Consider the following 16,311-nt stretch of genomic DNA (forward strand, 5'->3'; position numbering starts at 1 on the left):
TGCTTTGGAAACATTTTATAAATAGCAGAATGCAGTTTCACTGTAGCTCACAGCTGTGTCAAAATGACACGAATTCAAGGTAGGATGCAAGATGCAGCCCACCCTGCCTCTCCCCCGCACAGCTGACACCGCGCCCACAGGCCGGCTGACGGAAGAATCACCACCAGTCACAACGTGGCTGGCAGCACCGGCTACGCGTCAGGTCCTGTTCCACAGGCTTCACGTGAGTTAACTCACTTAATCCTCAGAGTAACCCGGTGAGAAGTGTGACTCCCCACTTAACCTACAGGGAACCCGAGGCAGGAAGCCGACAGGTAACTGGCTTAGGAAATAGCAGACAAAAAAAAAAAAAAAAAGGGAAATAGCAGAGCAAGGACTTGAACCTTGGGAGTGGGGCTCTGTCCGTGGGCCAGAAACGCCTTCCCTAACTCTTGCTGGGGGACCGGGGGCTCTAGGCTGACCTCAGCCTTTGCTGGGGGAGATCAGGACCCTCCCCGTCAGGGATTCTTGAACCTATGGCATCTCGGGGAGACCATGTCCCCCAAATTCATTCAGACAGAGGTATGAAAATCTGAACAGCACATCTTCTCACTGACCCGAGAGCTCGATGTTGATAGCATCTATGCCATAATGAGATTAAGAAACAGAAATTTCTTTTTAATGTATCAAAACCCATTTACTGATTTTTAAGAGGCGTGAGTGGAAACAAGCCAATTCCAGTAGAAGCCAATTTAATAAGCAGCTGGATATTGACTGCATCAGAGATGGGCTCCAACGTACCGCAATTGCCACTGCTAGCCTCCATCCATCTCTCTGCAGCCCCGATAAGATGGTGAGCCCCCTCTGTGGCCAGGATGGCTTTAAATTCCCGCAGCCTCTAGCTCAAAATGCTGCAACTGAAGCACTCACTGGATGACAATGGGATTGAAAAATGCTGACGGGTGGGCACCCCTCCCTCGGGATTCCAGCAACCCCAGGAATGCCTGCTCTGGGCCTCCATGCACCCGCCCTGCCCTCAGGTCAGGAGAAGGTGGCATACGTGCCCTGCCCAGAGGGAACAGGGGTCATTTGTCCATCAGAAGGTAAGAAGGCAGACAGCCTCACATAGACATGGAGCTCCTGGGGGCAGAACAGTGGGGGTACCTCAGTATTTGAGTATTTGGAGAATCATAAAAGGGGAGAGGCCTTTTTTTCCCCCCGCCCAGAGGCATGTGGAGTTCCTGGGTCAGGAATTAGATCGGAGCCAGAGCTGTGACCTGCGCTGCAGTTAAGATGTCCCCATTTATTCTAATCCCTTCATTTTAGAAACAGGTTAAGGCCCAGGGTAGTCAAGCCACTTGAAAAAACTCACACAGGAGTTCCTGGCAGAACAGAACTAGAACTTGGTCCCCAGACTTCGAGGAGAGAAAGAACCCTTCCCAAGGCCCAGAGCCAGAAAGTGTCACATGACAGGCCCTAGGCTGGAGCCTCAGAGCTCAGGACAGCAAGGCTGAGACTGCCTGTCACATCAACCCTCATTCATCAGTCCCACGGCCTTAGAGCCACCCCTGGGTGAAGAGCCTGTCTCTGTTAATATGTCATGGCCCATGTCTCTACATTCCAGCAATCAGGCTAGTTAGCAACACTATTTTGTGCCAAGTGCCAAATCCAATAATGATTTATTTTTAAAAGTCTGTATTTCATGTGGGTGTCCTCATTGACCCAAATCCCCAGATTCCAGAACTGCCAGGAATGCCGAAGTCCAAGGCTCTGCCTCGGGACCTTCTGCCTGTGTCTGAGGCCCGCACTGCACAAGGCGGGGCCTTTCTCTGTGGGCAACAGCCACGCACCCCTGGGTCCTCATGCATCTTATTCTGCTTCAGGTCTCTGTCTGGGGTTCTGATGTTTAAAATCTAAGAAACCAGGGAGTTCCTGCTGTGGCTCAGCAGAAGCGAACCCAACTAGCATCCATGAGGATGTGGGTTCAGTCCCTGCCCTTGCCCAGTGGGTTAAGGATCTGGCATTGCTGTGAGCTGTGGTGTAGGTCACAGACGTGGCTCAGGTCCAGTGTTGCTGTGGCTGTGGTGTAGGCTGGCAGCAACAGCTCCAGTTTGACCCCTAGCCTGGGAACTTCCATATGCCACAGGTGCAGTCCTAAAAAGAAAAACAAAGAAAGAAAGAAAGAGAAAGAAAAAGAAACTGATGTTGTTAGTAATTGTTTCTTTTTTTTCCCCCTAAAAATTACAGTGAAACAGGCCCTGCTCACTTAGAGTTAGAGTTTTGATGGACGGCAGATACAGGCCGTAGACCCCTTTGTTCTCTAGAGTGAGTGTCTACAGCAGCACTTAATGCTTTCAGATATTTAGTTCAGGAACTTGTCAGCATATTCTCCTCATCAGTTAGATGATCCCATAATCCTTAGACAGAGATAAGAGGCTACGGCTTGTACCCCCGTTACCTGAGGGCCCACCACTGCGTCTGGGGTGGGGGCTGCTGCCTTTCTGAGGCTTCACACAACAGACCCTTTGGCAATGGAAGCTCCTGGGATCCTACAGACTGGATGGCAGTACCACCACCTTTCAGCCTCTCCGATCCCTTCTCCTAGATGTGTGAATACCAGGCCACAGAGGCGTGTAGTTACCCCAAATTCATCTCTGAAGTCACGGTAAGGCCGATCAAAATTCCAAATGCAAATTTTATCATGGAATTCAGCAAACTGACTCTAAATCTCCTCAGGAGAGAAAATGCACAAGAATAGCTCAGAAATTCTGAAAAATAACATCATGGGGGTTGGAGTGGGAGAAGACTTTTCTAGTAACAAAACAAGGTGGCAACACTCTAAACAGGCTTGTGAGCATGTGGGATAAAGAAGGCATTTCAAATTCGTGGTAAGAGAATCAGTGGTCCTCGAAGTGTGGCCCGTGGACCCTTAAGATCCCAAGATCCTTTCAGGGCATCCTCCAGGTCAAAACAATTTTCGTAAACATTATCTCCAGTTTCCCTCTCATTCTACGGTGTGGTGGCTTCTGCTGGAGGCTGTGTGATATAAAATGATGTCCTTGCGCCTCTTATGCTGACAGAATAAGGGGGTGTGCATTCCCGTGTTTTAAAAATTTCTCAGTTTTAATTTCAAACATGATATGTATAACTAGATATCACCTACATGAAGAGAAGCTTGCTGGGGTCCTCAGTAACCTTTAAGAGTATAAAAGGGTCTTAAAACCAAAAAGTTTGAGAACTGCTAGAAGAGAAGAGTAAGTGGTATTGGGACACTTCACTAAACATTTGGGAAAATGAAGTTAGAACTTCAGCTCAGACCTCACACAAAAAATTATGTTACAGATAAACCACAGGGCCAAGCTTGAGAAACACAATATAAAGGGAGTACTGGAAAATAAAAGAAATATTTGCATCATTTTGGAGTGAGGCTGTAAAACACAAAACCTAAGATTTGTAGATTGAATTTTTTTTTAGTAAATTATACTGTTTTTTTGTATAAGAAAGCAAAGTTAAAGGGCAAGTGCCAGGTTAGGAGAAAAATATTGGGAAAAAAGATATTTATAAGATTATTATTGAGACTATATAAAGAGCATGTTAACAGGAAATGAACAAGCAACCCAACTGAAAAATGGACAAAGAGTCTGTGGGTGAAGGTGGGGAGAAACGGTGCCTGAATTGGTACAACTTTTTAGGGGGAGGTTTGGCGCATTCACCAATATTTAAACTATGCTTAGCTTTCAATTCAGTGATTCCACAGCTAGTTGTCAATTGTAGAGAAATACTAATGCTTGTGCACAAAGGGATCCATACAAGAAAGTCCACTACCTCACTTTTTGAGCAGTAAGAAAAAAAAAGAAATCTAAATATCCATCAATGGAAGACTACACAATGGTTTGTCTATACTCTGGAATTCTATAAAATAGTTGAAAAAAGAATGATGTAAATCTATGTGTTGACATGGAAACATCTTCAGGAAATCTTTAAAAATCAACTGCAGAACAACTCAAAGAGTGGGACCCCCCAAAATGAGTGTTGGTCTATGTGTATCCATCACACATGTATGTGTTCACACTTGGAGAAGAGCATCTGGAAAGACCCCACCACCACGACAAGGACTCCTAGAGAATGATGGAGAGTCAACAGTAGCACTTCCCTTTTCACCCTGACGTTTCTGACTGCTTGGGATTTGTTACATGAGACTAAGTTCTTGCATTACTTGGGGTAATTTAAAAACACAAAAATCTCCTATTCGGTGGGTTGCCTTTTAGATTTTGTTCGTTTGTTTCCTTTGCTGTGCAAAAGTGTTTAAGTTTAATCAGGTCCCATTTGTTTATTTTTATTTTCATGACTCTAGAAGGTGGATCCAAAAAGATGTTGCTGCGATTTATGTCAAAGAGTGCTCTGTCTATGTTTTCCTCTAGCAGCTTTATAGTTTCTGACCTTCCATTTAGGTCTTTAATCCATTTTGAGTTTATTTTTGGGTACAGCATTAGAGAATGTTCTAATTTCATTCTTTTACATGTAGCTGTCCAGTTTTCCCAGCACCACTTATTGAAGAGACTGTCTTTTTTCCATTGTACATTCTTGCCTCTTTTGTCAAAGATAACTGTAAATGGGTGCAACCACTACAGAGAACAGGATGGAAGTTTCTTAAAAACTAGATACAGAACTACTGTATGAGCCAGCAATCCCACTCCTGGGCACCTATCCAGAGAAAACCGTAATTCAAAAAGATACATGCATCCCAGTGTTCACAGCAGCACTATGTACAAGAGCCAAGGCATGGAAGCCACAGAAGGATGGATAAAGAAGATGGGGTACAGGTGTACAACAGAGTGCTACCAGCCATAAGAAGGAATGAAATAACACCATTTGCAGCACCATGGATGGACCTAGAGATAATCACACCAAGTGAAGTAAGCCAGTCAGAGACAAATGTCACGTGATACCACATATACGTGGAACCTAAAAAAAGGGTACAGATAAACTTATTTACAAAACAGCAACAGACTCACAAATTTTGAAAACAAATGTATGGCTACCAAAGGGTGGCGGGGTGGTGGTGGGGGTGGATGGACTGGGGTTTGGGAATGGCAAAGGCACACTTTGATATATGGATGAAGAATGACCCATGGGCACCCGCTGGATAGCACAGGGCAACCCACTCAGTGTTCTGTGATAAGCTACATGGGAGTGGACCTGTGTACCAACGCAACTGAATCACTGTGCTGCACGGCAGAAATTAACACAATGTGGTAAATCAACTACACTTCAATAAAATAAAAATTAAAAAATAAAAAGCGAAAGCCTGCTCTCTCGCTTCGTGATCTCACGAGGCATAATGCACGCTTCTTCCTCACGGAACTCCCTCGGTCAGCCTGATCAGGGGCAGAGGGAAAGAGTCTCAACTCCCTGGGGCGGGGGCAGGTGCTAGTTCTGCTGGGCTTACCTTGGGGTCACTTAACCTCTCAGCAAGGCACCTCTGTAAGAGACCTCAGGCACCTGTCCTACCTGTTTCCCGGGGCCCCTCTGAGGATCCACAGACATCAGGACGGATGGGCCCTGAAACAGGTTAGTGAAGGCCTGTGCTGCCTTCGTGAATTTTCCATCAGGCCCAGGGTGAATCTGTTCTGACGACACCCAGGCCAACTCCAAGCCTTCTACCAAATTCCACGGAAACAGAATGATGCCCATCAGGCCGCAGGTGCCTTTCACACAGTGCCTTGAAATGAGCGCGAACTGCGGACAAAAAGCCTTTCTGTCAAAAGTCTGCACACACGTAGAATCATTCACTGTTCGATGAGCCAACCACTGAACGCTACCATTTCGAGAGAACTGAACAATAAGCAATGATTAGAAATGAGCGTCATCCTTTGAATTGGATGTTAATGCCGTTACACTGAAGTGACTGTTGGTCAGCAGGCGTCTCCCCTCCCCCTGCCGGCCCTGGTCCCCTGGGGCTGTACCTCCAGGGACCCCAGAAGTCTGGAGGGGCTCCTGGCACACAGCCTCCCTGACCCTGAGTGACTGGTAACACTTCCCGCGTGGCTGTGACACTTCACTTCAGGCTGTTTCCTCCTGTTTCTGTATTTCACGCAGTAACTACAGAGGGTCCCGAAGACAGTCGGGAGACAGGAGGTTCTGTGCACCATCCCGGAGGCTCTGTTCGTAAATGTAGCTCAAACCGAGCTCATTTCTCCCCAAACCAGCGCCGTCTCTGTTTTCCGCCAGGCCCCTCTCCCTGTCACCCAGGGCTGAACCCCCAGAATTGGCTCAGACCCCATCCCCGCTTCCAGGTCCTGATCTGACTGTAAAGCTCCCAGCGGGTCTGTCCCCTTGTCACTGGTTTCAGTTTCAGGGGCCTTTCCTTTCCAAATGTTTCCTCACTACCTCACTCCACTGTCTTCCCCGCTTCAAGACGAGAATTTATTTTAAATTTTTAATTAAAAAATTTTTAGGGCTGCACCCCTGGGATATGGAAGTTCCCAGGCTAGGAGTCAAACTGGACCTGCAGCTGCCAGCTTACACCACAGCCACAGCAACGCAGGATCCGTAACCCACCGAGCGAGGCCAGGGATCAAACTTGTGTCCTCATGAATACTAGTGGATTCGTTACTGCTGAGCCACAACGAGAACTCCCAAGGTGAGAAATTCTTACACCAGAACAAAAAGCAACTTGGTGATGTCAGTCACCCGTCAAAAATCTTAGCTGCTTCCCAGTGTCCAGTAGAAGCAGCCACCTGCTCCTTCGCAGGTTCTCAGAGTTGTCAGCAGCCACCTTCCCAGGAGCGATGGGTCCTGACCTGTGCCCCCAATCAGGGCTCAGGTGTCACAGGCCCCTCGCCGTCCCCGCTATGTGTGAGCATCAGGATGCTGACACCCTTATGCCCAGGGACTCCGCCCTGCAAACCTTGCGGAGTGAGGGAGTGAACCACAGCCCCGCAGGCACCCGCTCCCCCCTCCGTGCTGTTAGAACCCACCTTTCCAAGCCTCCCAAGCCTCCTGACTTCCCTGCAGGAGGTTTGGCCTCCTTTCGGAACCCACCCCCACCCCCAGTGCACAGTAGGCCATTTCTGTCACTTATGACTTCTTCTGCTTTGAAGAAGCCAGAGTCAAGCCCAGACCTTGTCAACCGCAGGTGTGTGCTGTGATGGCTACATCCCCACCCCACCCCTATTGCTGCTCTGGCCCCTTTGGTTAATGTGCTTTGAAGCTCAGGGCTGGTGGATTGCTCTAGACTACGTAACCCTGGCAGATTTTGCACGAGGTGGGCATTTAGTATGATGATTTTGAGGGAAGCAGATGCCGAGTGGACTCCCTCGCCAGACCTGCCTGGCCGTCCTTTAAGAGTCCCTTTCTGTCTCTTTCCCTGGGGAAGGCCGGGGGCTTCTGCCCACTGAACCCCAGGAGCCTGCAGCCCAGTGCCTGTGCTTCTCTGAGGCAGAGATGAGAGTGAGGAAACGGCCATGGGTCACGGGGAGCCAGCACAGGCAGCAGGGAGGAGAGGAGGGAGGATGGGCCAGGGGCTCTCAGGCTGGACATGCTCCTGCCAAGGGGGACCCTGGTGGCCAGCGTCCCTCCCCTTCCCCCACCCCAGGGAGGCCCACGTGCCTGCCAGAGCCAGAGCCAACGGCCACATCCCTTCCCTGCCCCTTCCCCTCCTTCTTACCTGCTTCTCCTTCAGCCCCTCCCGGCCTTGCTGCGGCTGGAAGCAGACACCATCCCCTGGACCCCTGGCTGACTTCTTGAATGGGCTGGTGGACGCCCTTCTCCTAAAGCCCTGCTGGTTTCATGCGGGTCCGTAGAACCTAAAGCATACTTTTTCTTCTGGAATACGAGTGTGTGCTAAAGCACCAGAACGCAGCACTTCTTAACAAGCTCACTCAACAAGGGGAATCTTCTCCAAAGCACATATTTCAAACAGAAAACACCTGGTGGGAAATCCAAGCTTTAGGTCTTCACAGCACTGACCTGCGGAGGGGTGACAGAGGCAGGCATAAAAAATTCCTTGTGCTTGGTAATTAAAAAGCCCAGCACCTCACTTTAGTGTAGAGCTATGTCTGACATTCCGGAAATTCTTCACCACTTTCAAAAAGAATGAAGAGCCACGTTGGGGGCTTTGCCAGGCTGCTCCTGTCACCTCCCCGTTCCTCCCTCACACATGGGCAGTTTGCCTCACGTTCTTCCAGCGCCTGGCTCTTGGTTCTGCTTTTCTCCAGGAGGGAAATGGAGGGGTTTTATCAGAGGGTCTGGATGTTGGCTGGGGATACACTGGCTTGAGCTGTAGGTCGCCTTTCCTAGACAGGAGCCCAGCATGACAGAGGAATGGGAGGTGCCACAGAGCCAAGTGGGACCCAGTCATCATCAGGCGCAAAGTTAGAGAACAACCTGTCGACTGTGAAGCATCGGCTAGTTCAACCAAGCTTCACGGGCGTTCTGATGACGTGTTCAACCTGAACGCACGGCAGGAGGTGTACGTGTACACACATAACACAGGTGTGCGTGTACATATTCCTCTATACGTGCACACACGATAATACACACGTGTGTGCATCTATGTACATACACAAGACGTCTATGTCTAACACACGTACACGCATACATATATGTAGATGTGTATTCTTCCACATGGGCACACACACATGTGTGTGTGTGTGTATTTGCAGCCCATCCATTTTTGTCTCCCACCCTCTCCTAGATTAACAGAAAGGAAAGGGAGGGAAGACAGCTGCCTCAGAAGTGACTGGATTCTAGTGAGCTTCCTGGAGGGGTTTAGGGAGAAACCCTCTCAGAGCCCCTGTGCTCGAGTGCCGGATTCCTGGGGCATCTCCCCGCTGAAGGCCCACCGCGCAGACAATGGCTTCCCCAGAGATGCCCTAATCCCTGGCAGCTGTGAATACGCCATCCCCATGGCAAAAGGGAATTTGTAGACTGAAGGCCATGGACTTGGGGAGATTTTCCCGGACGATCCCCAGGGGCCACTTTAGAGAAGCAGAGAGCCTTTCTGGCTGCGGTCAGAGGCGTGAGCGGGAGGGACAGGAGAGACCCAGCGTGTGAGAGGAAGCTGATCCCTGATGCTGGCCTTGACGAGGAAGGGAGCCAGGAGTCCGGGACCCAAGCAAGGAAGGGGCCCTCGGTCTCTACTCCAGGCGTCTGGTCAACCACCCGAATGAGCCGAAGCGGATTCTCCCCTGAGACTTCAGAGAAGAATCCAGGCTGGGGACACCTTGGCTTCAGCTCTGGACCCAGAGCAGAAATCAGCCGAGTCTACAGACGTCTGACCGACAGACCTGGGGGATAAAACATTTAAGTTGCTTGAAGCCTCTACATGTGTAGCTATTTGTTACAGCAGCAACAGGAAGCTAATAGAGCCTGCATGTGCCAGAGCAGTGCCAGGAAAGGCCCTGGCTGGGAAGTGCCAGGGTGCCCAGCAGCGGGGTCTGGAGGCTGTCAGGGGCCTGAATTTACCTCTACCGGAGAATGATTTTTCAAAGAAAATAACCTCAAATTTGCTCAGAACCAAACAAAAGCGTTTCTCTCCTTCCTCCCCTTCCACACCAAGAGCTCCTCCGGCAAGGTCGGCGCGCCACCCAAACAGCCCGTCATGCCTTCTCGGGGCAGCATTCGTCTCCTCCGTGGGGAACACAGTGCTCTTGATTACACAGACTGAGCACAGCCCGAGCACGGGAACGGGCAGACGTGTGCGTTCTAGAAGAATGTCCTGGTGGAGCCTGCCCATCCCATGTACTGCCACAAAAAGAAGCCTCTTTGAAATCACTCCCGCCATGCACGAAAGCAACGCTTTGGCACTGAGTGTTCTCACTCGTGTTCCATTTAATTGATTTTGTCAGCCTAGTATGGCCAAGTTTTAGACTATTCTTGGTCAAAAAATTGAGACATGAAAGAGTTAAAAGAAAAGGACCCAAGACCTCATCATTAATTATGGTAGAGGAGGAACAAAAAGACTTTCACCCAAGACCAGGACTTGACACCTGTCCTACCTGTGACCCCTCTGGGATTATATTCAAGCTGAGAGGTTGGGAGCAGACACCGGGAGACCTGGCAGCCACAAAGCCAACCACACCCTCTCTGCTGGAGGGAGAGCCCAGTGCCCAGAGGTGACAAAGGTGATGTGTTGAGCAGCAGAACAGACAGCTGAGATGCCCCAGGCCTCAGGTCAGCCCTGCTCCTCCCTCCCAGCTGAGGGAGTCTCGTCACTGACGCTGGCCACTGTCTGAGAGGCTGCACAGGTGTCCAGCACAGACACAGGGCTCAGGGGACAGAGGGGAGGGGGCTGAGGCTGCCACACGCCTGAGGCTTCAGAAAGTATTCCAGCCGTCAGCCCAGACCTCATTCCAGCTCTGAGTTGCATTCGTAAAACTTAATAAGACCAGGATGTTTTGATGATGGAACTGTTTTCCTGAAAGACTGGGACAAAAAGACAAGAAAAGACAAGGTCACATATGCCAAAGTAACATGACCTGAAAGCCGAAGGACACAGAGGTGATGCTGGTGGAGGGTGGTCACCCTGGCAGGGTCGGGGAGCGAAACGGAGGGTGGCACTGCCCACGAGATCGGCTTTTAAGCAGCCATCGATGTCTTCTGGCCAACTTCTAGCTATAATCCTCCCTTCTCAGACCATTAAGAGAAGATAGAACATACCTGTGAAATGTATTCTCCAAGACTTTTTTATACATCTTCATATGTCCCTGTCCTCTTTTTAAGGTTAGCAGCTGGCGACAGAATCTATATTTGCAACCCACATTTCGTGCTGCCCATAAACACAGAGGTGCCACGAAGGAGACATGTTACATTAGGTGAATATATATCTATAGATATATAAACCATGTACTTTTAGGTCTGGCCAAATACTAACACACACACACACACACACACACACACACACACACACACACACGCCAGCTTCCAGGGACATGGGTGGCTGGTTTATTTTTACAGCTAAATGATATGCACGATATATATACCTTAGCCGACTTTATTCTTTAAGAATTCTCTACCACAAGGTGAAGGCTACTCCTGGGAGTAACAGGGAGGTCAAGTCCACCCTAGCTGTTGTATGATGAAGAAAGAGAGCTAGGTTCCAGGTGGTGCCAGGTGTTGGGTCTGGCTGTCCAACTCTATACCAATTAGTGTCACATCTAGGGGGACAGGGGAGGGAGTGACAACTCATTCAAGCACTTAATGGGTAAACATTTTTCTTCTAAGAAGTTCAAAGTACTATGGCCCATATATACTGTTTGGGGGGATGGGACTAGTCCTAATGACTCGAGACTGACCATTTAGCCCATTCAGGGCTCCGCGAAGGTGTTCCATTCCTAGAACTAAGCGCAGGGTCATCCACGCTGCCCACAGGAATGCCCAACCGCGTCCCCAGACAGAACCCACACGGAGTCAGAGGATCCCCATCTGGTGACTGCACTGAGAAGGGACCCGCCTGCTGGTCAAAGTGAAGTCAGCTGGAACGCAGCCTGACTTCTCCAACCAGCCTGAGTTCATGCACATCGGCGTGGGTTTTCTGGGCGGGGGAAGAATTCACACTCAGCTGTCTAGCTAAAGAGCACCTCGATTTAAGCAAGGCTCAATGAGTCACTGGAGGTGAAGCCTTCAGAGGCTGTTACTCATGCGAGTGAACATCAGGGAATTCTCTGGATGCTTTACAGAAGGCCAAGGGACGCGATTTATGAGGAGAGCCAAGCACAGATGAAGAGGTAACTGAGGGGAGGCCAGCCCGAGCCCCAGCGCGCCAGCACTGTCAACAACACCGGAAAGGATATCTTGCAGGACTGTCCTTGAGGGCGTTTAGGAATCCCGCTTGCTGTGAACCTGCGGGAAGGAAACCCAAATTTAGTGTTTACACGTCCACCTCCAGCAAACGGCCTTCAGGCCGAAAGCTCTCTCATCTACATGAAAACAAGAGATGTCTACCGATCAATTAAATAATTACGTTTTGTTGTGCTTACAGCCCCCAGTATCCCGATCAGAGACCGAGATCCCACTGAAGTTATTCAACAAGGAAATGGCAGATTCATAAGTAGATCCAACATCTGCAGGGTATTTATTCACTGAGAGCCGAGGGGTGTCTGCAGCCTTTCCCAAATGGTTCTGATTACGCCTCTGCTTTCCTCATTTTGATAGGAAAACAAAACCCAGTGTGCCGTTTTTCTCTTAGGAAACCCTGTTTTCCTAAAAGTTTGTTAACTCCTGACCCTGGGCGTCCTATAAACCAGGCCACGTACATGTGAAAGACACCCTTCTCTGCACCCAGGGTAAACAGACTCGTAAAGCTGAAGTTTATTACTGACTCTTTCGGGTTGGAGACATTTTACTCTGCTCTAACTGTTCAGGAAAACATTTCTTCGGGGCCTGAGTAAAGACATATCTGACGAGAAGCAATTCTTACTTTATGTATCGCCATTATGCCTTTTAAAAGAGAAGCCCATTTGGGAGGAGCTATGGGTGCTCTCATCTTGGGGTGGCAGGGCTGGGTCCACGTGTTCTGGGGACATAATCTGGCCCTTGGTGGCAGTGAGATGGGAGGGGCATGGCGGGGGGAATGGGTGCCATGGGACCAGTTCCAGAGCGTGTGCGAGCGATGTCTGCTTGGCAAGGCGCAATGTGGGCTTGGGGGGTGGGGGCCTGGCTCCCTCTGTGTACCTGGAAGCCAGGTCTGCTCTGGGGAGGCCGAGGGTGGGACGGCTCCAGCTCTTCCTCAAGCTTCCCTCTCCTCTGTGGCCCCTCCCCCTCCTCTCTGCACCCACTGGCCACCACGCAGCTTGGGGATGTGCCATGCGCCAGGGTGCCAACCCGTGGGAGAACTACAGGAAAGCTTAAGGTGCCCCTTCCCTGCTGCGAGGCCAGGAGAGCAGGGCCTGCAGGTGGACACCCTGCGGAGCCCAGAGCAAACACAATCTGGAGGCAAAAGAAGGGACGGGAAGCAATGCTTTGTCCTTTCCCTACTGAACCCAATGGTGCCACCTTCCCAAACGCTCCTTTCTCGGGAGGAAATCCAGAGGCCACCTTCCCAGAGATCTCTGTGAAAACAGGACTCCTCCCCAGCTGCCCTGCCCTGTCCCGTCCTGTGTCTCCTCTCAGAGCCCACGTCCCTGCTGGGAGGACTCAGGGGACAGCCTCCCGGCTGCTCTCAAACAGCCCTCTGCCTTTGCCAAGGCTTCCAGAACCTCAAGGGATCGCAGAGTCAGGCAAGACCTCTGTCCTTCCTGAAGGCATGTGGGGCCTCGGGTGGGGCTGTCCTGTGGGGGCTGTCGGGGGTGCAGGACCAGGGAGAGGAAAACCTCCAAAATAGTTGGGGAACTTGCAGGGAGATAAATTCTGAGCGCTTTTTTGTATCGGCAGAAACCACAGGAAACTCTATTTTGCTGAAACCAGGGTGAGTAAAACTTTAGAGGAAATGACAGCGAAGTGTCCATCACAATGCAACTATGGTGGCGGGTGGCCAGCTTCACCGTGTGTGTGTGTGTGTGTGTGTGTGTGTGTGCGCGCGCGCGCACGCATGCGAACGCGCCTAGAGTTTGCGTGTGGCTGAACACATAAAAACTGCTTGATGTCCAGAATGCAGGTAAGGGCATGGCCATAAACACAATGAGATTCTATACATTATACATATATGTATATATACATATGTCTGTATGTGTATGTACGTATATAAAGGCATTTTGAAGTTGTTCTAGATGATAGAAGATGTAATGTTTAAAGACTGTTCTGTGGTGTCATAACTAAGCTGGAGTATCGGCATACTTCTTTCTTCTCTCATTGTACAACTACTTCTATTGTCTATTAATATATAGATAGGATCCTAGTTACATTTTGGCCATTTTGAGATTCTCAAAATAGGACAGGTGCCTTGGAAGAGCCCGGGGGCATCCTTGCCAGGCGGTGTGAACGAGGGGAAGGGGTCTCTAACCAACGTTCATCCTCTTCTTGCCATCCTACCAAGTTATGGCTCTCGAGCATGTATTATGAATTTGTGTCACATTCAGATGAAGGGAATCCAGTCAGAAAGAATGGGAACTAGGATCTAAGATGCTTATGCACATTTGGGAGAGTCCATTAATGTCCAAAATTGACCAATATTTACAGAGAACTAACGTGACCCTTTCATACCTCCCGCATCCCCAGCTCCCACATAACCCCCCCAACCCCGCTCCAGCAGGGGGGGTAGGATCTGCGGATCTAACTTCAGCCTTAGCAAACTGTGGTTTCAGCACTACTGCAGGGAAGAAAGTGAGGCCTGCGTCCAGAAACCTTCCAGAGAGTGGCTCTGCACTTGCTAACAGGTGGTGGTACTTGAGGAGCCTGCAGGCAGGGCCGGTCTTTCACGTCACTAACGGCAGTGTAATGGAAGGTTACAGGCTCACAGTTACAGGTCAAAGCCAAACAGCTTTCTTCTCCTCACTCCCTATTATAGCAAAGGAGGGGCCAAGAGACAGAAGAAATTCAACGTTATGACCTTTGGAAGGGGAATGACAAATGGCAATCGCTTTGACAAACATATATTGAAGTCATTCATATCCAAACTTCATTTTTAATAAAGTTGCTTCCTTCATATGCCCGGGGTAGTTTGCCAAGGTTCCAGCAGATAATTATAGCTTATCAAATGTCTATCTTTAATATCTATAGATTTGTGTATAAGAAAGCTCAATCTTTAGCCTCTTTTTTTTTTTTTTTTTCTTTTTAGGGAGGAAAATCTGCTTAAGTGGATTTCACATTTTTTTAAAAAAGCTCTGTTATTCGATAGATATCCTGACAGCACATCATCCTTCATGAAAATGTGGACATGTTTTTCCTGGAGAGTCCTTAGCAGAAGAGAAAATCAGGTCACAAGGCTGGAGCAGGGGTTGGGGTGCAGGGGGTGTGAGCTGAGAAATGAGAAGGGGCCGGGGCTGGACGGGAGGCGGGGGCAGGGAGAAGGGGAGAGAGAAGAAAGAGAGACCCGAAATGACGGAGAAACTAAAACAGAAAACTAAAGTCAGGCAAACGGTTACATACGTAATCTGGTCTCCCAGCATACTTACGAAGAGTGACGTGGGTGATAACGAATGCAAATATAAAGACTGTCAGGAAAGACAGAGATAAAATAAACATATAAAAAAATCTGTAGTTTCTTTTCCCCACACAGTTGCCTACCCAGGGACAGTGGTGATCAAACCGTTCTGAAATGAGAGGCAGAAAAAAAAAAAAAAGGAAATCAATTAATGAAACGTCTTCACTTGAGGGAGCCCCCCTCCACCCCCAATACGCTGATAATATAACAGAAGGATACACATTCACCACTCAGAGAAATGCCTAACAATAAGGCATTTCAAGAACATAATTATTCTTTCAAGAGAGCTTTGAAAAAACAAAAAGCATGCATTCTATTGTCATTACAATAGGAATGGACCGATTTCCCCCTTTTGTACAAGAAATCTCTTAGGTTCACAGAATAATCTTACTTCTGATGGTAATGGCTGGGCTGGACCGGGCTGGGGCTCAGCCTTTCAGGGGTGTGTGGTCCTGAGTGACCATCTCTCATGGGTAAGTGGCCACAGAGAGAGATCACTAGGGGCCTGGGAGAGGACAGAAGGACAATCCCTTGTTCTCCCATCTCAGTTACAGTTGTTTTCTAAGAAATGTCTTTGCTATTCAATACTTAGTCATAGGACAACTGACATCATTTTTTAAAAGTGATCTATGATCTTCAAGTAACATAATACACCTGATCTTTTAACCACAATTCTCAGCTTCCTTACCTGTAAAACAAAGATACCATATAGAGTCTTGTGGAATTAAAGGCTGTCTGGGAAAGCATTTAAAAAAAACCAGGATGCTGTGCTTTATAGTTTATCAAGAGATGTCATTTACATCAATACATTTGGCCTTGAAACCATCCTGTGAGGAAAACGCTGCTGCCCTATTTTACAGATGAGCAAACTTAGATGGGAGACTGCCTACAGGGGTTGTACAGCTCAGAAGCAGTGGAACTAGACTTGAGGACAGGTCTTTCTCAGGGCTGATCCCAGTGCACAAGCTGCCTGGAGCACTTCATCAATGACAGAGGGCTGGCTTTGGGCATTTTTAATTTATTTTTATTTTTTTATATTTTTAGGGCTGCATCCATGGCATATGGAAGTTCCCAGGCTAGGGGTCGAATCAGAGCTGCAGATGGTAGCCTACACCACAGCCACAGCAAAGCCAGATCCTTAACTCACGGTGCGGGCCAGGGATCAAACCTGCATTCTCATGGATACTAGTAGGGTTTGTTACCACTGAGCCACAACGGGAACCCCCTGGCTTTCAGCATTTTTATATTTT

General features: G+C 49.0%; 1 protein-coding gene across 11 annotated transcripts in view; it reads right to left on the minus strand.

Moving 5' to 3' along the window:
* The window catches only part of ZDHHC14 (zinc finger DHHC-type containing 14), a 271,704-nt gene that overhangs the window by 30,346 nt on the left and 225,047 nt on the right, over positions 1–16,311 (minus strand). For 9 of the 11 annotated variants that reach the window (XM_021086517.1, XM_021086485.1, XM_021086502.1 and 6 more), the window contains exons 4-5: positions 15,033–15,170; positions 11,775–11,823 (exon numbers count right to left, since the gene is read on the minus strand). In XM_021086517.1, coding sequence (XP_020942176.1) covers positions 11,775–11,823; positions 15,033–15,170 — 187 coding nt within the window. The remainder of the gene's footprint in view (positions 1–11,774; positions 11,824–15,032; positions 15,171–16,311) is intronic. The other 2 variants (XM_021086500.1, XM_021086493.1) reach the window with 1 other exon arrangement.

Source organism: Sus scrofa, chromosome 1 (genome assembly GCF_000003025.6).
Source record: "Sus scrofa isolate TJ Tabasco breed Duroc chromosome 1, Sscrofa11.1, whole genome shotgun sequence".
Lineage (NCBI taxonomy): Eukaryota > Metazoa > Chordata > Mammalia > Artiodactyla > Suidae > Sus > Sus scrofa.